This window comes from Berghia stephanieae, chromosome 4, assembly GCF_034508935.2.
Source record: "Berghia stephanieae isolate SIO BIC M18660-M18661 chromosome 4, UCSD_Bste_1.3, whole genome shotgun sequence".
Classification (NCBI taxonomy): Eukaryota; Metazoa; Mollusca; class Gastropoda; order Nudibranchia; family Aeolidiidae; genus Berghia; species Berghia stephanieae.
Window position 1 is genome coordinate 70182111 of NC_088363.1, and position 26045 is coordinate 70208155.

Here is a 26045-nt window from a genome sequence, read left to right on the forward strand (position 1 = left end):
CTTGGCGATACTACACTTTTTTCGACAAAGACGACGCTGTGAACGACCAGGTACTCATTTCACGCCTGAGTACGGTGAGATATCTCAGGGTCTCAAACCCTGGAACTTCGGGTCCGAAGACGAGTGTCATATCACAAGACCACATAGCCGGACACATTGTTGGGATATTTCACTGATATTTACACTACTACTTAGTTTATTACGAATACTGTTACAAACACTGCCACGCCCTTCTCTATTACTCCTAATAGTACCATCACCACTACCACTACTACCACCACCAACACCACCACCACCATCACTACTACTACTACTACTACTACTACTACTACTACTACTACTACTACTACAACAACAACAACAACAACAACAACAACTACAACAACTACTACTACTACTACTACTACTACTACTACTACTACTACTACTACTACTACTACTATTACCACCACCACTACTACTCCGACAACTACTACTACTACTACTACTACTACTACTACTACTACTACTAAAATAATAATAATAATAATAATAATAATAATAACAATAATAATAATAATAATAATAATAATAATAATAATAATAATAATAATAATAAAAATAATGATAATAATAATAATAATAATAATAATAATAATAATAATAATAATAATAATAATAATAATAATAATAATAATAATAATAATAATGATATTAACAACAACAACAACAACAACACTACTACTACTACTACTACTACTACTACTACTACTACTACTACTACTACTACTACTACTACTACTACTACTACTACTTCTACAACTACATCTGATATAATATATAGTATCACCACCATCACCGATATATGAAACTATAATCATACTATTATTACACAATCTAAAATCTATATCAATATCATATTGAGAAACAATTCAATTTTTTTCTCTCGAGAAGTTACTATCATTTTTATATTATATTTTTAACAAGCTGAACTTCTAGCTCAATTGTCATAAAATTACCCATTAGAAAAGACGTGTTCATATAATATCGATGAAAAAGATTTTTCCGACGTATATCTCTGTCAAATACTTATATTATAGAATCGCGATAACATTTTAGATTACACCCAGTCATTATCATTATAATTTACTCTCTCTCTCTCTCTCTCTCTCTCTCTCTCTCTCTCTCTCTCTCTCTCCCCCTGTGTGTGTGTGTGTGTGTGTGTGTGTGTGTGTTTTGTGTGTGTGCGCACGCGTGTGTGTGACTGCCTGTTTTCTCCCCTCATCACCTCTTTCATTTTCAACAACACATTTCCCCCTTCCTTTCCGGAGTTCCCTTCGCCATATCTTTTAAAAATTGTTGCGTTTCATTTCGGCAGGACATGTTTAATTTCTATTGATGCTATGCGTATAGGTAAAATACTCACAACATTCATCAGCTGAATATAACGTACCAACACAGAAAAACTAGACGTCTATGTGTATTCTTGGACGGTAAAAATAACCACTGCGTTTTTTATTGTTGTTTTTTTACTTTAAGAAGTAAAAACATATGACGGCAATTCTATAAATAACTTATCGTGTGGTATATTATATCCCATTATATCTTAAAAGCCAATTAGAATTGCCATTTCGACTATGGGGAGTTATGATTTGTTTCCAAAGGAAACAAGACAAAAATGGCCATGTGTGCCAGTAAATATGGAACAAACCATTGACTAATCTTCTCAATCTAATTTCAGACGGAGAAAGCACAACTCTGACACGGGCAATTGTTATAGGAAAGGCGTATCTATTGTAACTTGCCATCCATCAGTATTTGGACATCGGTTGGACTTGGTCAAGAAGAATCAAGAATTACCTGCATCAATATTCACAATGCGGTGTACGGAACGATTTCTTTGCCTCACTTTGAGCTTTCTCCTGGCCTTGGCTACGGGTATGTATAAGTTATTCTTTTTTATTTCAATACAATCTCTACTATCGGGAATCTAGATAATTGGATGTTTTTTTTAAAATGACTTCTGGAGAACGGAAAGATCCCATGCCACAGAGAGTAAAAAAAAAAGTCAAGTGCTCATAACTTGAAATAGACTCACTTTAAAAACAATTTTGATTTAAATTGGAATTAGACTACTGTACGACGGACATGTATATCAAAGTGATTTTTAATAATTTCTTCCGGACAAACAACTAGAAACCTGGCTCCAATTATAATCTTTATAGTTCTTATCTTATCTTATTTAAGGGTGTAAATAGGACTGATCCTTTAAATGTCTTATACCATTGGTTAAAATTACTAAATCTCGAATAGATTATAATATATCCTTTACAGACAATTTTTACATCTCTTTGAATTTTATCGTGTTCAAAATTATTTATGACCGGATTCTCGCGGTACGCAAAGTTCCGATACCAAGAAAGAAACTTGAAAGACAAAACCATATTGGCCAAATCGTTGTGTAGGTGGGTGGGCTTTGGGCACACTATCCCGCTATTTATTTTCATTGGGATATATGTTGAATAAAGATGAAGGAAAATGAAAGGAATTTATCGGAGAAGACAATATTGCCCCAAATTATCAATAACATTTTTAAAAAACGAGAAAAAAAAACAGAATAAGAGATAAGAAACAAACAAAAGAGAAACCCATATATCTTCAGTTTGATTTCTATTCCAGCAGAACTTTAGAAATCTGTAATCGCTCTGTTTTTGGGTGTCACCGTTTGACCAAATATTTAATGTAACGAAACAAACACGAAAAGAAACATTGAGGAAATAACCTTTGGTCATCAAACGATTATTGATTATAAATCACGGATTATAATAACATAACAACACTTTTTAATTAAAATTTGTTTTTTAAAAGGTATTGGCACAATAGTAATAAAACCCCAAAGTAATCCCCAAGCATGTAAACGAAAAGCCCGATTTGTTGTGGCGATGTCAAAGCCTTTCTCGATTAAAGAGGTTCTAACCTTTTCATTTCAAGACTGCGTTTTAAATTAGGTACCTCCCCCATTCATTTCTCCTCCTCCTCCACCACCACCATCACCACCTCATTTACCTCTTCTTCTCCTCTCCCGGTGCACACTTTCATTCGTTACAATTAACATCTGTCGTAACCTTCGGGTCCTCCCCCCCCCCCACCCCACGTTCTCCATTGTCATCATCATCATCATCATCATCATCATCATCATCATCATCATCATCATCATCATCATCATCATCCTCATCATCATCATCATCATCGTCGTCGTCATCATCATCATCGTCTTTACTTATCGTCTCAACTTATTTCGGATGTTCTTACCCACCCAGTCGAAGATATCATATCTGTGAGACAAAGACAATAACTGTTATCCGCTTCAGTACGTTTTCTTGAGTTGACTTTTACTCGTGTTGAAAATCTAAAATGTTCATTTGACAAAACTCATTCATTTTGATAAGACTTGATGAAGGCCCGACGAGAATTTGAGCTCATTTGACGAATTTCATCTTTTGTCCCAAAGAGGTATAAATTTGTTCACTTGAACATTTATTCTTGCGGCAATGTGGTCTAGTAGTATGACACTCGCCTTCGGATCGGAAGGTCCAGGGTTCGAGTTCCGCTATGAGCGTCACAAAATTGAGTCATTGGAAAAGACTCTTAACTCACATTTTCCCACCATATTCAGGTGCAAAATGAGTAGCTGGCTATTAAAAGCATTATCTCTGTCGAAAAAAATGTACTATCGCCTAATATGTGCCATGTCTTGTCTTATATTATTATTAAGAGTTGCTGGGACTAGGAATCCCTCTTAAAGCGCTTTGAGCACGTCTAGTGGATATTGCGCTATATAAATGCTTTAGGTCTTGTGGTCTCAGTTGGCAACCTAATCGTTTAAAAAAAATATTATATATATATATATATATATATATATATATATATATATATATATATATATATATATATAACGCATCTCCACAGGTTTACAATTATCAATACACTGAATACTGTATAACACAACATAATGATTTGATGATTTGATTTAATGACTTGAATGTAAACATCAAATTAAGCTGTCTTAGATCGACCGATGAAAAGCTTAAAGTAGGAACTGAAATGATTTTTCATGTTTGAGAGAGGAAATATGTTGGTTTGAATATTAATATAAATAAATAAATGAACTTTATATAGCGCAATATCCACTAAATGTGCTCAAAGCGCTTTACAAGGGGTCCCTGGTCAACAGCAACATTTAAGATGTAGGACGGAACATAACGCATATGCAAAGAAATTACAATCAAACAGCTTTTACTAAGTTTCTTTAGTCCATGTCAAGTAATGGCAAATTGGGGAATTTCATCGTATCCTGAAAGTCAGAGAGAATTAAAATATAAAAGAAGAAACTTGAGAATAGCGTGAAAGTGTCTTGTCGGATATCACAAAAAGATTAAGGCAATTATGTTGATTCAATGTTCTGTAATAGTACTTCATTGATCTTACAACCATACTGCCGAGCGAGATGCACCCTAGTAAATTCGCCCAATAAATCTGCACATAGATATTGAATGCATGCATCAACCCCTTTTGAGTGTTATTTTACAATAGACAAGAACATAAGATATCTATATATAGCGAATTTTACTCACAATTCGACATGTATAGTGCGCTTCAATATGCCTCATTTTACTTTCCCAGCAGGGAACCAGAATTCCCCGTCATATACTTAAGACGCCAAAGTTTGAACTCGTACTTTTACAATATTCATTACTGTCTAAAAGCAGTTACTCATTCACACCTGAGTTCAGGTGATAACATGTGTAAATGCCTTACTGAAGGACACAACGGTGGGTCTAGAATTTTGTCACTCACCCGGTCATTGACAATACCTAACATCACTTACCTTTTTTTTTAATTAACAAGACAAAACATCGTACAGCTGAGTTAGTGAGGTCATAATATTATGACTGTGTAGTCCAAGAATAAATAACTCTATTTTGTATTTTTAAAAATCCACATCTCTTTTTTATAAATGAGCTTTTATATAGCACAATACCCACTTAACCTGCTCAAAGTATTTTACAAATGGTACATGGCAAGCAGCGACACTTAACAAATAGGACGAGACATGGCACCTGTTAGGCTAGGTGGTAATACAATTTTTTTTCCGACAGAGACAACGCTGTTAACGGCCAAAATCTCATCTTACGCCCGGTTACAGTGAGAGAATGTGAGTAAAGATTCATTTATGGGACACGAACCCAGGGCCTTCCGATCCGAAGGAGGGTGTCATACGACGAGATCACATAGCTGCACGTTGTTGTTACAACATTAGGTTGTACTCTGCTCTGACCAATAAACTGCTTTGAAATACTAATCATCCATTTTGGACATGGCACTTGCGTTTAGCATTGGTCACGTCGGTAAACAGTACGTCCTCGTATATTGAGTTTTCAAACTTGGAACTCATTCCCCTGCGGCAATCAAAGGTCATGAATTGTATTGGAATATATTACCATGTAAGCGAGTATTCTTGAAACAAGTCAGTATCTGTCCTTGCTTTTAAACACGTTCTAACTGTAAACGCGATACTGCTACCTTCTCTGGAAATGTGTTCACGATCTTTATTAAGCAGAGAGGTCTGCAAATAATAATGTTTGCGTTTATATAACGCAATATATCACTTACTCTGCATATACCTCATTAAAGAGGACTCCCAAAGTCAACAGGAACGCCTAATGTATAGAAAGAACAAAGTTGACGTCACTCAGCTATTTGTTATCATTTTTAGACAGACTGTTAATGATAAGTTCTCAATAAATTATTTCAATCAGGCCATAAACGTTAAAGGTCACACACAGTTTTGTGTGTTGGCATGTTTAATCTAGCTGGCGGAGGTTGTGAGTATTTCATCTAAACGCATAGCATCGATTAGACGGTACGTGTCGTATTTAATACTCTATTACAATTTTTGTCGACAAAGACAGCGCTTTTAGTGGTCAGGTATTCATTTTACGCCTGAGCATATTATAGTGAGAAAATTAAGCAAAGTGCCTTTCTTAGTGACTCGACTTTGCGCTGCCCATAGCGGCACTCTAACCAGATAATTAAAGTTCCTAAGCCAAATGTTAAATAAACAAAAGAGATAAAAGGCGGCACTACATGATATATGTAATCAGTACATAACTGTTTTCTTTTAATAAAGAAGGTGACAACCAGTAGTTCGTCGTCAGCGGAGTGTTCATTGCATACACATAAAACTGAGGATTGAACCACAGCCACAGCCTTTACTCCGTAATTCAGTTTCTGTAAAAAGCTTTTTTTAGCTGTATATTTTTTCTTATTTAGAAAAATCAATATGTTAAAATAACTTTTTTCTCCCATAACATATGGCGTAGTATCCTTTTGTCAGCCCATCGTAAAGAAAGAATAATATATGCACGCCATATAGGGTGATAATATCGTTCTCTTTGATCTTCTCAACACCAGATTCGCTCGTATAATATTTGATGCAGCTACTATGTAACACAATGTAACAACATCTGCCTTTCTCATAAAAGTGCAGTTTCTTTTCGTTCGCTTTTATTCGTCTTACTGGGTTCCAAATGCCAACAATGGAAATGAAGAGAGTGGGTTCTTTAAGAGCCTATTTTAATTTCATTCCAGGTCGCTTCAAAGCCAAGGCACTAAAAACCCTGAAGATTTAATGGGAAAAAGAAAGCACGCCATTAGATCCGAATGGTTAAAACAAAAAAAAGTATTTGATGCCATGTTTTACTGGAGAAAAAGAGTGAAGACGAGTCGAAATGTGGCGATAAAACAAGACGATTTGCCTTGACGTAGCTCGAATCGAATGCTCAACTGTGCGCGCGTGCATTCAAGCGTCAGCGTACAAAATAACTCTTCCGCACCGAAGCACGTGTGGCCCAAATTCGCCATTAGAATTGAAAACGACATCAGCGTAGGAAAGAAAAGTGGCATAGCGATGCAATGGTTACAATATAGAGGATACAATATTGGAATAGTGCATTTATTTCTTGAGGCTGTATCAAAAATGTCAAAACCCAAAACTAATACAGATATATAGTTTGACGAGAACGTGTAGTAATGATGGATAGGGAGCAGAGGAGTACCAGAATTGTGAACCAGTTAATTGACGTACTCTGGAATGACACGGATTTAAAAATTTGGACAGAAACCTCGCCATCACAATTCGTGTATTTCCAGAGCACAGCAGTTAACCGGCAAAAACCGATCTTTAAAAAAAAATGTGGGCACTGGATCCTGTGAAATTGGTTAGGGACCCTGTACCTGCACACCAATGAGAAAGAGGCGGAGGGGAGGGGAGGTGAAGAAAAAGAGGGAGAAGAAAGAGAGAGAGAGAGAGAGAGAGAGAGAGAGAGAGAGAGAGAGAGAGAGAGAGAGAGAGAGCAATGTTGATCACACCGTGGTTGAGAGGAGGGTCCTTTGGTAATGGCGACTTCGAAGCTAAGAGTTTCTTAGTGGGAGAAGCAAAATTATGAAAATGATGAAGCATCAGAACTTAAAAAAGACTTTTCTTCATAAAAACAAACAATTAATAAGGAAACGTAAAAAATAGAAAAAGAAAAACAAATAAACAATAAAAACAAAACAAACAACCTATCTATCTATCTATCTATCTATCTATCTATCTATCTGTCTATCTATCTATCTGTCTATCTATTTATTTATCTATCTATCTATCCCCTCTTCTCCCCCTCTCTCTCCTCTCTCTCTCTCTCTCTCTCTCTCTCTCTCTATATATATATATATATATATATATATATATATATATATATATATATCTTTATATAGCGAGGCCAATTCCAATTTACAAGTCATTAACTCAGCCTAGCATACGACAGAAAACTGTTTAAAGCATATTTTGGTTAGATTTTTCATAAACCATGCAGGTTATAATTGAATTGAGTTTTTTAGAAAAATATAAACATTAAAATTAACACCTGGGCTTTTGCTTTTAAATGGCTTTTCCATTAAAGCGATGTACGGAGAAGTGGTTCGTATTACAATCATAGTACTCGTACATTTGTTTTTCAATCACAGTCCGTTGCCATAATGGAATAAAATTGAGTTGACTTGACCTCCTTCCAGTTCTTTTCTCGCCCTTCCAATGCCAGGACCACAACCAACGACTTGATACAGAAATGACTTTTGGCACTTGGGAAAGGATCTGTTTCCATTATTAAGTCGAGAGGAAAGGAAATGACAACAAATCGATCAAAACTCTTGTCGCAAGTAGATGAGAAACACAAGCCTTCAAAGAATTATGCAAGTCGGAACTTGGGCTTTCTCCCGGATATATATGATTCGTACTAATCCAATATCGCTTACAATTACAATAGTAATAAGATGAATTGTTTATGATATGTTTGTTTTCTGTTTATTGTGTTTGTCTTTTTTTCTAAGTTTTGAATATTGATATTTACTTAAGCAGTCAGTTTTGTGACCGAGAATCATCAAGATTGGGTAGCAAATTTATTCTTTCAGTGTGAGCTATGCCAGTTGGAAATCACAATTAATCGCAGTTAAATGTACCATCATTTTATGATTAATTTTTGTCACTGAAGTACGTAAACAATGTAATTTGTAAAGATAAAAGGTAGCCATGTCCTAAATATATCCATGACCACGTGTTGCATCATCTTGATATAATCAACATGCCTATGTATTATGCATCATGACATAAACCTCATCTGTAACCAAGATATGTTTTTTGGTACCAAAATATGCAAGAGTGTCTGTTCAATAATCTGAAACGTTTACCTGGCCAAAACGTCAGCGACTGGCTTGTCGCACACACAATTTGTCATTTTCTGTCGATAGTTGATAATAATGATAATAATAATAATAATAATAATAATAATAATAATAATAATAATAATAATAATAATAATAATAATAATAATAATAATAATAATAATAATAATAATAATCTTTATTGTCCAAATTAAAGGCAATTCATGTAAGGTAAACAATGCTCAGTTTGGTTCATGGTATGAACATCAACACGTTTACATTACAGACACAGCCATACACGAAGATACACGCTTGCACATTGTTTCTACACATGTATACAAAATCCATTGTATCGTTCTAGAGTTGAGACAATTCATAAAATATAGGGTCACGAATCATAAAAATATTGTAAATTTACACCCCCTCCTCCAGTTCTTGTTTATAAATACCTGGGCAATGGTGCTTTATTAAAACAGATACTGAGCGCTTTACAATAGTAATTAGAACTTGATAAAAACACAGACATAGACTCTGATCTTCATTCAGATTAAATGTCGTTTTTCCATTTTTATTTTTTTTCTTCTAAATGTCTGTCTGCATGACAGTTTATTTATCTTTATATCATATTCCCATGCTAGTTATCCGAGGTTTCAAGCAGTTAATTTGGCGCAATAGCATAGGTAACGTCTGTTTTTTTTGGTTTTTTGTTTGTTTGTTTTTTTGTTTTTTTTTTTGGGGGGGGGGGGGGGCTTTTATAGAATATTTACAGTAAATAATAGTCCAAAATGTATAGTCATTTGAAATGTTCAATTTTCATCATGATTGGGACCTCCCATAGGAACTGACCTTAATGGTCAGTTGCGCCTATTCAAAACGGGAGATCAAATGAATAGACAAATTAATGACCATGTACAAGTGAATGCTGACAGAATATTCTTTGTCCCCAAAAATATAAATACAAAACAAACAAGAAGAGTAAAATAAAAAAGCCAACCAAAAAGACATCAAATACCCCCCTCCCCTTCCCAAACAAAATCAGAAAGAAAAACTAAATAAAGCAACAACCCCCACTCCCACATAAAAACAAAAACAACCAAACAAATATACACATAAACAAACAACAGAAAAAAAAAACAGAACAAAAAAAAATACCCCAAGCAAACAAGGAAACAAAAAATCCATGGGTCTATTCAGTTCCTAGTCGAATGCTATATCACTAGGCCACAAAACCTCACAAATCGAATGCTCATTGACTATTGAACTGTTGGGCTCTCCTAAGATTCGAATATTCGACCTTTTGATCAATAGCCTACTCGTGACCATTGGCCGAATGTCCGAATGAGATGGGGCTTTGTCTTTCACTGATAAAACGATTATTTAAAATTTGCCCTATAAAATTTTACTTCAAGAATCGCTTGATAATTAAGAAACACAACTTGTATAAAGGCCTCAAATCTGAAATTTGTTTGGATTATTTAATCAATCCGCATTTAAAGTAAAAGTTTCCGGGCCGAAATGAAAATATATGTGTTTTGTCTATGCACGATAATATTGGCTTCTAACTTGACCTTTGGTCATTAATTAGGTAATGATGAAAATGGCCATGAATAATTGACAATATGATTTGTAAAGAATCGTCCTGGCGGTATTTCTAGCGTTCCCAAAAGCGTCGTAGAGCCTTTAATGGGCGGACCACATAGACCGCGTGACTTAAATGAAATACCAGGTGGCAACATGTACATTGGTCTCAAAACCTGCTATGATATTTCTTAAAACTCATTGTTCAGGCAAATGGTGTATGGCGGCTTGTAACCTGTTGGCGCCTGGTTCTAGTCTCGCTGTCATGTGGGAGTCGTAAAGTTTAATCTCGGCGACGGCTCTTGAGTCACATTCTCTCTACATAGTAAGAAGTTAATAGAACACATTGCAGGCAACACTGCTGTCTTTTACCAATGATGAATTGGTACTACTTACAAACGTCTTGTCTCGTTCTAAATGATACGTGGTTTGCGTTTGACTCAGGGCCTCTTGTAGAAGGCGCTTTGAGCTAATTTGTTGGGTATTGCGATATATAAAACACCTCACGACTCGCACGCAATAAAAAATAAATCAGCCTTCTAATTGCTTTTGTGTCCTCTCAGCAGTTCTGCTGGCCTGCAGTGATATTCTGACATAATTTTGAGTTCAGTGTCGTGTTAAAAATGCAACATATCCATCATGTGATAACCACGAAACTAGGTAGCCACAGCACAACTAGTCCAACAAGAGTGGGGATAAGTTGTTTGCCTTTTGCTAGGCAGAGTTTTGGTGGTAAGGCGTGGCACCATTAATTGATTTGGGCATTTGGGCATTTTTTGATTGTATGGCCAAAAATAAAAAATAAAAAAATGATACAACTCTGGTCTCGGCTTTGTGGCATTTTACATTCATTTACAATACCTAAAGACAGTGATAGATGTCAGTAATGCTTGTATAAAAAGTCTAACGGGTGGCTTTTTTGTATGAAATAAATGTGATTCCATATTGCCTGATATGGCAAAAAATAAAACATTTTAAAAGCACTTGACACCGATGAATCTGTAGAAATGCGCGTGTAATAAATGCACATATTATTTATTTATTCATTTGATCTTTACAACACATAATATTTCAAATCAGACAAAAATAATGAAATAAAACTAAAACAGCTCATGCTAAATTTGCAAACGTTAAACAAATTAAATAATTAATAAATAAAAAACAAAACTTTTTTTTAAAATGCGGTCATCGACCAGGAGTTTAATTTGAATAAAACTACATTGTGTACATTGTGATTGTTAATTGTGTGTTTACCAATCTTGGGCGAACCTCCATAATTAGTGAAGTCAAAGTCCCACATATTGACTGAATGTCGGTCTTGTTATTGATTTCACTGTGTTTCGCTTCAAACATTGACATGGCCGTCTGGAACTCTTCCTTATTCTTTCACATAAATAAAAAATAAATTACAGATATCATCATTTTGTTCATTTTTGATAACGTCTTACTTTTCCAATTACATCTCTTCTCCCCATCCTCCTTCCCTTTTCACTCCGCGTCTAGTCCTCCTCCTCCTCCTCCTCCTCCTCCTCCTCCTCCTCCTCCTCCTCCTCCTCCTCTCCATCCTCCACCTCCTCTCCTCTCTCCTCTTCCTCTTTCAGCTCCTTATGGTTCCATATGGTTGGTATATAATTTCATAGAATTTCCCATATTTATTTCAAAAGAATAAAACTGAAAAAGACATCAGCGGCATGGTGAGTAATACGTGATAAGTTTATTTATTCATTCATAAATTTTGCTTATAACAAAAGAAGGGTTACAACCCGTGGTATCTCTGTGTTTTAATGCAATGTGCTATTTTCTTGGCTTATTTGATCCAAAAAAATTCGGGTTAAGTTATTTATTTATCTAATATTTTGCGTTTGGCGTAAGCAGGATTACAGCTCATGATATCTGTGTGTCAATGCAATGCACTAGCTACTCGGACATATTGACCCATTCTCATAGCACCTCAATTAGAGGGATGCGGTTGTTACTTATTGCGTCCCTTTGTTGTGACAAATCCATTGAACATTATTGTGAGGTCAAATCAAATGGAAAAACTATTTCGAAGGGCTTGTTACTATCAACGAGTAAACTCATTCAGACCAATAAGCCACAAACAACAATGTGAGACCTGTACCATAATATGAATTGACCCTTGTGATTATTACTCAGGCACTAATCAAGGGACGTAAGTAAGCGCATTCACTCAATAAAGTTTATGCATCAGATTCCTTCCTTTTCCTCCGTCTTATCGCACCTTCCAGACAACGTGTCAGACTTGGCAACGTACATTATCTCCTAGGCCAAATTTTTAAAATCGATTTTCTTTTCTGTTTTTTTTTTAATTTGAATGTCTTGTTTTTTTTCCTTTGTTTTTGGTGAGAAATAAAGCGTGGAATATCAGCCTTTTGTGATGTGTCAGTTTTGTGAATTGGGCAGTAGTTCCATTTTGGGAAGGATAATTACATTATCTCTTCTTCTTCTTCTTTTTCTTCTTCTTCTTCTTCTTCTTCTTCTTCTTCTTCTTCTTCTTCTTCTTCTTCTTCTTCTTATTATTATTATTATTATTTTGGAAATGATTGAACATTTTGTAGCCAGGTGACGCAATGAGAAGCAGATGTCTTCCTCTCTTCTGGTTCAAAACTCCTTGGAATTGTGTAACCAGTCATCGGGGCAATGAATCAACAAGGTTGCATAATGTGGCATAATTGTTTTAGAAACAGGATATGTATCGGCAGATTCTTATGATTACGGGGTGTGAAAGAGCGAGGATGAATTATATTTATTGACGACTTGCATTTCTTAAAGCTAGAAAATAAGATTACATCACTCTGAAATCGTGTGTAACCTGTGTAACCTTAAACGTTTATAGATAGTTCGAAGATGACGTCACTCAGGTCTTTGTTATTGTTTTTTGCCATCCGCGTTTATGAGTAATGCTCACTGAACTGTATTAACCTGACTATAAACGTTCATGGATACACACAGTTTTGTGTGTTGGTCCGTTATACTTCCGGATGGCAATGTTATGAGCTTCTTAGCCCAGCGCATACTATCTATAGCCTGGTTAATACAGTTCAGTGAGAAAAGGATTCAATGGTCTGATTTCATGTCCGCCCAGCGACGAGCAGCTTGTATCTAAACAAAGAAAATTGGTACTTTTTATTTTTCATCCTGGTTAAAACTTTTTCACATGTCATGTGATCAGGATGTATAAAAGTTAAAACATGATCAGAATTATAATGTTTTTCTCCTATAGATTCACTTTTATGCTCGTCGGAGAAGTATTTCATAAGGGCGTTCGCCATTGTTCCGATAATTTCGAACCAGTTACTAAGTTACTATGCGTCATCACGAGGGAAGTGACGTCACGACTGTTGAAGCCTATTACTCATAGACATGGTTGGCAAGAAACAATAACAAAGACCTGAGTGACGTCATCTTCGTTCTATCTATAGGCAGTATCGTTTCACACAGTTCAGTGTACTACTTGCAGGCATTTGTCACCCACCGTCTCAAAGCGGTATTATGCCGGGATGGACATGTCTAGAAGTTAATTGATTGATGCTATGCGTTTAGGTAAGATACTCACAACATCCACCAGCAGCTAAAAACGTACACAAAACTATGTATCAGCTTTAACGTTTATAGTCTGATTGATACATAATTTAGTGAGAACTAATCACCAAAATGGCTGAATTAAAGCAATAACAAAAAGCTGAGTGACGTCAATTTCGTTCCTGCAAAAGCTAAAATATACAATTTAGGGTTAATTTCTTTTCGTTATGGTAGAGAGAATAAATACGATTGTTTAACATTGCAAAAGACTCAAAGTTCGTATTTCGTATAATTTTGATTCCAAATTGACTTTCGGGACCAAATTCGTCTCTACATAATACCATTTTAAGACGGTGGGTCACATTTGTTATTTGTTTTGCCTGCCACAACTAGGTCTGTTCTATTATGTGGATGTACTAGGTTTCCAAATTGATTAGCCAAGTCAAAGAACATCTAATAAAATGTAGCGTTAAAGAAAGATATTCAGTCATTCTGCCCGCCAGATCTGTTGTACCAAGTCACAAAACTATGTGTAACATAAAACGTCTTAAATAACGGTCTGAGAACAATAACAAAGAGCTGTTAACTTTCTTCATTCTATAGCTAAGATTTGGCAAATAGCATATAACCACAAATAAATAAATAAATAAATAAAAAATAAAAACAAAGAAAAAACCCCCCCAAAAAAACAAACAAAACAAAATAAAAAGAAAAAGGGATAGAAAAACTAAACAAGAACCAAAAATATGATAATAACAAACAAAAAGTGGCATTTCCTTGTCTGCTGCAGCCTGTAGCATTATAGGCATAATTTTATGAATTAGGGTAACTTGGCCTCGGGGGGCAAACTTTGCCTCTGACGATTTGGGGAATTTGGAGTATTCTCAGGCTTGTTGCATGTGTTTTTCTCTACTCACAGACTTGATTCTTATCACAGGGAGTGACTGCCACAAAACTCTGATTCACAACTAAAAAGGCTACCCTTTTTAATTAACGGATCCTAATTTTTTTCATTGTTTGACGGAGTTGTTCCATACAATATTCTTTGTTAGGGTTTGCATTCAATATCAAATTCAGCCATTGAATTGTTACAGGATTGCATACAACGACTGATATCTCAGCGTTGTTGTTTTTATAGGATAGATATATGATTTGTGAGTTTTGTTCACTCATATAAATTATCGAACCTTTAGAAACATTGTTGTCGCGCGAGTTGTCCGCACAATAAATAGTGATCGCTTGTCGTGTTCGACCCAACGAACGAATAGAACCCGTGACAATCAAATGCCTCTAATAGATACTGCCTGACGCAATCACGGACAAGAATAGTTTGTCATGAAAGTTGTTTTTTTCATTCTCATCATCCCTGCCGTCATCCATGATAAACATTTGATTTTTATACCCCCTCTCACTAACCCACACCCACTGTGCATTGCTAAACCTTGTCTCCCACAACCAACTCCTGTTGTGTGTGATTAATTGATTGCCTTCACTCAATGGTGCTCATTTTTACATAACAATGGAGGGAGACGACTGACACGTCGTGGGGAAAATGGTCTTTTAAAAAGAAAAATTCTCATAATACTTTTATTCTATCCAAAATAAAAGAAAAACAGGACAAAAAGAAAAGGCAACAACGCCCCACTAAAAAAACCCACACCAACAATAATTAAAAAAAGGAAAGATGAAATAAAACAAAAAAACAAAAACAAAAACAACAACAAAAACACATAAAGAACAACATGAAAGGGATTCGAAAACAAACAACACACAAAAAAACCGAAACTAATGTCCTCCCTTTTCAAAGCATGCAAAAAGGTAAATCAAAATGAAATTTAAAAAAAAAAAGAAAAGAATTTTTTTTCAAAAGTACTTGACTGATTAATTGATAAATGAAAAGTAAGAGGTCAATTTTATTATTCCATTTCGTTCCTCATCTTTGTTTTATTGTCTCACCAGAGTGATCATATAGCCAGTCTCATTTCGATTCCATCTATTCTAAACAATGTTTATCAACAAATTCATTAGATTTGCGTTATTTTACACTGTTTAAAGTAACCAATGGAATTTTTATCGTGCATTGATTGAATCAGAGTCGATAGAGGGTGAGCAAAACCATCCTCCCCCCCTCCCCCCACCCCTTGGGGAACTTTTCTTTTCCTTGGGCCAAAATGTATTCGCCACCAAGAGTCATCTATATTTAAAAGTTGTAACTATTTTCAAAACTCAAGATTCTGGAAAATTAAATTTCTATCATTTGTTTTCATGTAAAATGATTCCAGCCACTTCTGTGCCTAATGATCTTTTGAAAACCTTTAAAGAATATTTATATTTTTGTATCTATATGACGAACATAAATAAATATAAACATTAGTCAATGTTTTCTCAAAATGCTTATAAATAATGCTTATCAATTACGAGCCAGTCCTTGGTATTTAATTCATTGTGTTTTGTTGATAAAGGGGAAACTTGAAACGTCCACAGTATCTGTCTTCGTCTAACAAATAGTTATTTTTTACAGATCTGTAAGACTGTCAAAAGTTATACAGATAGTATGTAAGAATGTAAAAATTACGGGACGCTTACATTGCATTTCAAGGGCAAATAATTCTCTTAATTTTAATGTTACCTTCAAATTATAATGTAACTAAATGAGTTTTATCATATATCCATGTAGCTTGTCTTTATTATTATTGTTTTTTTACAATTAATGAAAAACAATATAATATAACGGCAAATATCTCGAAATACACACATTTACAAAGGAGCATTACCGTTTTGACTTTTTACAAGACCAGCATTAGGTTGAATAATAAAATTCAGGATAGCTATTGCAGAATAACTTAAAGACCATCATATAGGCTGACTACATCACGACAAATAAAAAGAGCGCTGACTGATTGAAACTGCTTTAGCGGTAATCAAATCCTGCATGTTATGTCACAAAATTTGTCTAATTATTTTCTTATTTTCTTTTCTTAAAATGTTTTTCCTCTCCAATGTTTTGTTTTCTTTACTGACACATTTAAACTGCTTAAACTCTTGTATTGTTCCATGATTCCTCTTTAAATTTAATATGTGAGAAACACGTATCGTTTCTAACAATTTTTATTGATTAGTTATGTAATGTTAATAATAGTTAATAATTAAAGATATGAAGCTTTTTAATATATAAAGGGCAGTTATACAATTGAAAGAAAATTGGAAGTGGCTAAATCTTTATTTGACAAAATAACATTTTCATTTTTTCTTCTTGACAAGTATCTAAATCAAAGTGTAATTCGAAAACTAATCCCAAGACCTTAAATTTTGTTCTAAATGGCCGATCAAGTAGTTGCCATAAGTCGAAAGGCTAAATTTTTCAAAGCAGCATTCGGTAGCTTTGACATTCTCATGGGACCAACTGTAATAAACAAATGACAGAAATCACCATTGCAGTGTTCATAATTTGGCTTCACGATTATTTCAATCATTTTTATGGGGAAATATGCTCAAAGACATAATTCACGAAACTTTATTCTCAATTATTTATATGGCTTTTATAACAACAACAACAACAGAAAAACCCAACAAAAACATGTGACGACCCTTTTTTCAAAATTATTTTTTAAAATATGGTCTAAAAGGGTTGTATCTCAGGAAATAGAATCTCCCCTCGGCCCCGTTTTCTGTTACATATCTCATTGATAATAAATTAAAGCGGATTTCTTTACAAATTAAATAACACTTGATATGAAAAATCCAGTATCGCTTTCAAGATTTATGATCCTTGAAAACGTTGTGGATTGCAATCATTAAAAAAAAATGATAGAATCTTCTGTTTCATAAATGAATTTATTATTATTAATGTACAATAAATTGTGAAGTAACTTATATTTATAAATCAAATTTTGCAACATTCAAAAATCATAATGAAAAAATAAAGTAACAGAACAAAAGTCAAACAAATCATTTAATTATACAACGTATACAAAATATTGAGACAGTTTTATGTAAACAACAAAGATTAAGGCACATGGACGATGACTCCATTCACAACACAATTCTTTTCATCCACAACTTCCTCCTAGGTGAAAATTTATATCAAAATCTAATATCAGTATCACTTGTTTCGAACAATTTTATTATCGTTTTCATAAGTTATGGCCCTTGAAATTGTAATGTAATATTTCAAGGCCTATAACTCTTGACGAAAACACTTTAGTTTAGAACAGATATGCTTCTGAATTTGTTACAAAGTCCACTTCATTCAGTATAAGTAAGAATTTCCTTCCAGTTGGGATGGTGTTCGCCTGCTTGATTCATCCTGGATAAGTACTATTTTTTTTTATTTATTACCATCTTGACAAAAAGACCGCCACACTTATTTTTCTTTATACAAAGCATTCTAGAAATATTAAAATATTATAATCATAAACAATTTAAAAGCAACATCTAAAAAATAAAATCTACTGGTTTTGTGCACTCTAACTGATGCTTGCAAAGGAAAAAGGAAAACAAGAGAATTTGAAAGATTAGTGCGCCATTACTTTTCAAGGGCAATAGGTAGATACTTAGAACACAACATTGTAGCCTATATTTTTTTAAAATTAGAAAATAAAATTTAAACTGTGCAAAACATAAAAATTTAAAAGGTTTAACTCAAACAAAGAATTGGGAAACTAACATTTATCTAGCTTTTGATTTGACGTTATCGACTGATGTTAATGAAAAATTGTCACATATATTGGCCACTTAATTTCAAAGCTACAAATTGAATATGTACCCTTCTTGAATCGAATGTGAACAAATTGTTCAAGGTAAATTATCTTTGCAAAGGATATCATGTACATACCCAGTGTGTTATATCCCAGGTAACAATAATAATAATAGTAATAATAATAATAATAATAATAATAATAATAATAATAATAATAATAATAATAATAATAATAATAATAATAATAATAATAATAAATGGCATTTATTTACCCCGTTGTCACACGCTTTACAGTGCTATAAAACAAAATATATCACGGCAAGAAAAGTGTTGATGGAAAAGTGATACGAATCCAATATAACAACAACAAATATGATAATAGGATTGCAACTTATGAAGGAAAAAATTAAAACTTTAAGCGAGATTTGAAAGATGACAACGAATCCGAGCATCTCACGTGCGATGGGAGAAAGTTCCAAAAATAGGGGGGGGGGGGGGGGAAGGGGAGGGGGGGGGGGCGTAAATTGAAAAGATCGTTTACCTATTTTACGCAAGGTCTTAGGTTTGACAAGGATTAATTGGTCATTGCTTGACCTCAAGTTCCTATTGGGGACAGAGGTGTTTAGAATGTCTTTAACATAGGAGGGACTGTTAGCGCTCAAAGAATTGTAGACAATAGTGCGAATCTTATAGGCAACTCTTTTTTCCACAGGAAGCCAATGTAACTCACAGAGAAGGAGATTTGCTGACGGGTATTTTTTGTTATTGCGTACAATATTGCTGCGTTATTTTGAGCAACCTGAAGTTTACTCATTTTGTCTTTAGCTAAATTCGCCCAGAGGGAGTAATAATTATTCCAATTTGAATAAAACAAGGGAATTAATTTAAAGTTCTGCTATATGCGTCAGTATTAAATGACGAATTTTGCTTTTTTTTTTTCATTTCTATGTACATAGATTGTATGGTGTATTCACGTGGCTTGTCATGGAAAGATCGTTATCAATGATGACAAGGTTTTTTGCTTAATTTGAAAATTCTATTGTACTATTTCCGAGAGTAATAGGTGATTTATTTGCCTGTTTAAGGATACTCGGCCTTCCACACATTAAAATCTCAGTTTTACTATCATATAATTTTAACTTGTTTTGGTAAATTCAATATTTAATCTCATTAAAACAACTCGAAATTCGTTGTATTAAGAATTGTAAAAAGCGTACTGAATCATAAATTTGCGTATATTCTGCATAAAAAATGATACCTCAGATTGAATCTGGATATCACACTAGAAAGGGGCTGCATATATGCAGTAAAAAAGTCTTGTGGCACTCTAAAATTTAGTTTCGAATGATAAATAACAATTTTAAAATGTCACACTATTCCAGTCTGGCATAATAAAAAATGACAAGAGCTTTTTTATAGAGACATTTGTATCTACGAAATGACCTCAAATAGTTGTGTAAGAGGCCCTAGACAAAGGTCAACATTACAATATCATGGACAGGCCGTAATGCATGTGAGGCGTTTTTAAAAAGTGAACTTTTATTAAGAGCGATATTCATTAAACGTGTCCATTCATTACTTATGAATACGGTGAGGCGATGTAAGTAAAGACCTTTTACAACGAATCGACTTTGCTCAAAGCAAAGCTTGAATCCAGGGCATTCAAGCTACAAGCTGTATGCCATACCATTCGATCACAAAGCCACACACTAACCATCAGAACGTTTACTCACACCCACGCCACGTCCCTATTGAACTTAAGTATATTTAACTTGAATTAATATAGTAATACCATTATTCGTGTGTAGTGTAAGAGTAAACCATACGTGGCTGTATCAAAGAGTCAATTGACTCATAGAATAAACATCCAAAGGCAAGGGATCGCGGTAGGCTTTATATCCATCTCAATGGTTGTTCTATCAATCGCCAATAAATATAAACAGATCAAAAGCGTCGGTGTTCACTAGATATAATATTGGTCATAGCAGTAACAGATGGATAGGAGCATTTTATTATTACTTGACTGTCCTCGAAAGAATAGGACGCCTTCAGTACTATGACTGTACTTTAAAATAGAGATCGATTTATAGTTTATTTTAGGTAGTTTACCAATATAGAACACAAATCAAAACATAATTACTAATTACAAAACCAACATAATGATACTAATATTGTAAATGAGCAAGAATTAAATAAGTTACTTATTACTGTGGATGATAATGATGATGATGATGCTGATGATGATTATGATGTTTACGATGATGATGATGGTGGTGGTGGTGGTGGTGGTGGTGATGATGATAATGCTGATGATATAGATAAAAGTGCTCTACTTAACTTTCTTGCATATCGGTCGTGTTCGCGTGAGAAAACTGTAAGAATCCCATAATCTGCATTCCATCATTTCTCATTAAAAAAAACAACATTTCAACGTTCAATTTTAATGATACCTCTAATAGCTTGCTTTGTCTTAATTTAACTCAGAGCTTTGCAGTTCAATATCACAAATTATTGCTTGCTAATTGTCGTTGTTTTTGGGTTGTTTTTTTTTTCTTGAGGGGTGGGGGTTCTTGTTTTGTTTTGTTTGTTTGTTTGTTTGTTACTTTTGCCTGCACAATAGAAGATCCTAAGTCAAGAAAGAAAGTTGTGATACCAGAGTTGGGGCAATTTTCGGACATTGGTCTGCGCTCTTAAGTGCACGATTTATTCGTACATTAAACGCCAGAATTCACCAGAGGAAATTAAGTTCAATATGCATCTTGCTTTCTATGCCTATTTTTGCCAGTTACTATCTATGGCAAGGATCAGAATGTAGAGCTTTAAAAATACTTCGTACCGACATCTCAATAGAATAGAAAGCGTGAGATTAACTACTAACTTTCATTGGTCTGTCACAGCGCTGTCCGAAAATATTATTACAATTACAAGTAAATAACAATCACTTGGAGAGAATTGTCAGGAAGGATTTTGTGAATTTGGCCAAACGAACCATTAGACAAATGGATTGTGTAAACGGAAAGCCAAACGCACCGAAAACTCTGGCATTCCACAATCAAATCTTTTCACAAATATTATATTTAGGGTCCTTTAGGAATTGTGTATTTTATTTTTGTGCTCAAGCCAGCGTTCAAAAACCTCCTTCCTCCTCACGACTCCCTTCCGACTAAAATTCTCATAAAGGGACTTCTTATTTGAGTTATTTTTTAATTCTGGGTACTTTTAACATTCGAGCAATGCTTTAGCCATCAACCCACCCATCCTTATATCTATATATCTATCTGTCTATCCATCTATCTCATTATTACTATCTGCCTATCTATATTTTTGTACAAGAATCTGTATTTTTAATTGATCGCTTTCAGTAAATAGCTTTTCACTCACTTTATGCGTATGCTTGTGCATTTGTGTGTGTATATAATATGCGGTGTGTGTGTGTGCACGTGTGTGTGTGTATGTGTGTGCGTATGTTTGTGTGAAGACCTACAGCCATAAATATTTGAAGGCGTCCATACTCGTTAATGTCATACGTGCAAGAGAGATGATAATGATATTGGAATGTATGTGCACTGTCAATCGATGAATCATTGGCATTGCTCAAACAATAAATAGTAGCCGTACGTATACCCCAAGGTGATTCTCCCCATTTGTATGACACTACCCAATCGGTGGATTTCAAAGACAACAGAGAATGCAAATAAATTTTGCACTCTACAAGGGGTCCCCAGCCAACAGCAACATGTAGGACAAGACATGACGCCTATAGATACCTAGTATGCGCTTGGCTAAGAAGCTCCCAACATTGCCATCCGGAAGTATAAGGGACCAACACACAAAACTATGTGTAACCATGAACTTTTATAGTCTGGTACATACAATTGAGTGAGAAGTACTCATAAACGTGGGTGGCAAAAAACAATAAAAAAGACCCGAGTGACGTCATCTTCGTTCTATCTATACGACGCTTTTACAATTTTTAAAACAGAAACATTGGTCGGGTCCTCATTTTATACCTGAATGCGGTGAAATAATGTGAGTAAAGAGCATTCTTTAAGGACTAAACTTTTCGCTGGCCAAAACGAGATTCAAACCAGGGACTTACCGATCCGAATGCGAGTGCCATACCAAAGCCACAGGGATTACCTTTATAGTGAATCACTACTAATACTATTCAACAGTCGTAACGTCACTTCCTTCCTAATGACGCATGGTAACTTAGTAACACTGGCTCTAAACTATCGGAACAATGGCGGACGACCGTATGAAATATTTCTCCGGCGAGCATAAAGGGTATCCAGAGGAAAAAAAAACACATAAATTTGATCAGGTTTTGACTTTTACTCATTCTGATCACAAGGCATATGAAAATTTCAGCCAGCATGAAAAATAAAAAGTAATGATTTTCTTTGTTTAGAACCAAGATGGCCGCCGTTGCCGGGCGGCGTGACATCAGACTATTGAATCGTATTGGTAATGAAAAGGTCTGGAGTTTGATGGCAAGTCCAGTAAATCTGATTATATTGGACATCTTAAAAATAATTTTTGTAATACTTTTCCAGCACTTATTGGAAGTTTCTGTTTTACCCCTGCTCTTTAAAAGGTCAAGTCACATTTGTCACTAATGATGAACTCTCTCTCTCTCTCTCTCTCTCTCTCTCTCTCTCTCTCTCTCTCTCTCCCATGCACACACACACACACACACACACAAACACACACGCCAGTCTTATTTGAATGTGTGTATCAGTTTTTTTGGTCATTTTTATTTAGATATTGTGGCATAAGTGGTTAAACGTTCAACGACACGGTGTCTCGTCCAGTAACAAAACCCAAGCGATGTTCAGCTTGGGGGACAAAAAGCTCTGGCTCCGGCGAGTCTCATTGGGTATGGAATTTTACACACATTGCTCCGCCCATTGGAATCAAGTGTTAAGGAGTACCAGTGGGCAGCGACGAATATTGTAACAATACCAGTGTCAATAAAGACTAACACCTAACTGCATGAAATAAAAATTGGATACCATGTGCCTTGGCAGGGGGGGGGGGGGGGTAAACGAAGGAGCAGTGCGAAGCGCCTTGAGCATTATGAATCTGTTTAAATGCGCAATTTATATTTCAACATAATTTATTTATTTATTTATTTATTTTATTACATTTATTTGATTTAGGACCTGACTTGCAAACATGCAACTCGTGATTTGATTTTAATTCTAAGACTTGAAATTTTTCCACATCTTCAAAGAATGTAATCCCGCCTCTGGGTTCTTACTTGTCTAAAACAGATGTCGATTCACATGACGATGCTAGCTATTTTGTCATGACAATGGCTAAGCTGAACAGAATATAATTAAAATGCATCGAAAATTTCGTTGAATTGATTTATTACAGGCACTCATCCGATTTATAAACAGTAATCTGTTTGCCTGTTTGTGAAAAGGATTTAGAATCGGTAACTTTTTTGGAATTGAAAACTTCGAATAATTGCGAAGGGGACTTATATAATCTTAGAATAAACTTTAATTGGGAAAGCAAAATAATTTTGATGTTTTCATTTGATCAACCTTCGTTTTTGACTGTAATGCTTCTTTTTACCAAATACAAGCATATTCTTCTTCTTCTTCTTCTTCTTCTTCTTCTTCTTCTTCTTCTTCTTCTTCTTCTTCTTCTTCTTCTTCTTCTTTTTTTTTATTGTCATTTTATTTATCTTTTTATAAATAAGATATTCGGCGTTAAGATATTCATAATGATAATCATAAAGATAACATAATGAAAACAATTATAATTGTGATATGGATGGTAATTAGATTATTTTGATTCTCCAGTAATGATAAAAACGATAACAATATTAATGATCATGACATTATTCACAAATAATGTTGATGATGAAAAAAAAGATGCTGCTGCTGATGATGATCATGTAGACGACGATGACGACAATAATGATGATGATGATGATGATGATGATGATGATGATGATGATGATGATGATGATGGTTGATGATGATGATGATGATGAATGAATATATAGAGTGTAGTTGTGATGAATGATAATGAGTAGAGTATAGAATAGTAGTATATGTATAGTATAGAGTAGTAGTAGTAGTAGATAGTAGTTAGTAGTAGTAGTAGTAGTAGTAGTGAGTAGTAGTAGTAGTAGTAGTAGTATAGAGTATGTTTATAGTATATATTAGTAGTAGTAAGTAGTAGTAGAGTAGTAGTAGTAGTAGTAGAAAGTAGTAGTAGTAGTAGTAGTAGTAGTAGTAGTAGTAGTAGTAGTAGTAAGTAGTAGTAGTAGTTATGTAGTAGTAGTAGTAGTAGTAGTAGTTAGTATAGTAGTAGATAGTAATAGTATAGTATAGTAAGTAGTGTATAGTAGTAGTAATATTAGTAGTAGTAGTAGTAGTAGTAGTAATAGTAGTAGTAGTAGTAGTAGTAGTAGTAGTAGTAATAGTAGTAGTTTTGACGCTGGATTTCCGGCGACTATAGACGTGGTTGTTGCCTCAATATCAATTCTTTTTATCAAATTTGTGGACTTCTATTCGATTTTGATAATTATAATTGTTGTATTTTGGACTCATTTTTATCCTTGTGGTTCAACAAGTAAGTACCCCTCTTCAAAAAATGTGCCACCAGTCGGACAATCGAAAATACCCCCGTGACCATCGCCATTATTATTATTATTCACCTGCCAGCCTGCGTTCCCTTCGACCGCCCATGCCCCACCGACCACCATCATGCAATCTGTCCGTCAGGCAAAATTAAACAAACGTTCTTTTCGTCCTTTTTTACCATCAATAATCTGTGGAAACGTGTGATCAATGAAGAACAAAATAGACGAACTCGGTGCGTTAACCAATTATTCCAACAACTACGAGTATTCCACTGCTTGAATAATAACCTGAACAGAGACATGGCTAAATGATAATAACATACCAAGTGAATGTTTTGGAATTCGACAACTCCACAATGTTTCGGGGTGACAGGACAGGAGTAAGGAAAACAACCGGGTGAGGGGTGTGCACGTATGTAAATAAACGGTGGTGTTGCCCAAAAAAACACATCTATGAAGACTACTCGCTGTGACAACAACATCGAACTTATGATCATCAACACAAGACCCTTCTACTTACCTCGTGAGTTTAACAAAGTTATTTTATTCACCGTGTACACTCGTAGCCATCGTTAACTTAAAGCCTGACACTTGAACCGTAGCCATTGTAAAGTTATAGCCTGACACTGACCAAAAAATGACGTCAAAATGCCAGTCTTTTGCCACAAAAGAAAACAAATCGTGAGTCGTATTCAATAGTTCAACCAATGAAATAACTTGTTTCCTTGAGCTCTACTAACGACAACTCACGAGACGCTGGACAAACCTAAAAAATGACGTCAAACTGCCAGTCCTAGAAGATTCAAGTGTCTAGCAGCCAAATTATTATTAAAATATCATTTGATATAGCGCCAGTATCCACAAATAGTGCTCAGAGGT

General features: G+C 34.7%; 1 protein-coding gene across 2 annotated transcripts in view; it reads left to right on the top strand.

Annotated features, from left to right (window-relative positions):
• The window catches only part of LOC144971138 (carbonic anhydrase-related protein 10-like), a 136465-nt gene that overhangs the window by 28590 nt on the left and 81830 nt on the right, over nt 1-26045 (top strand). For both annotated transcript variants that reach the window (XM_078911578.1, XM_078911580.1), the window contains exon 2: nt 1721-1917. In XM_078911578.1, coding sequence (XP_078767704.1) covers nt 1857-1917 — 61 coding nt within the window. In that variant the 5' untranslated portion in view covers nt 1721-1856. The remainder of the gene's footprint in view (nt 1-1720; nt 1918-26045) is intronic.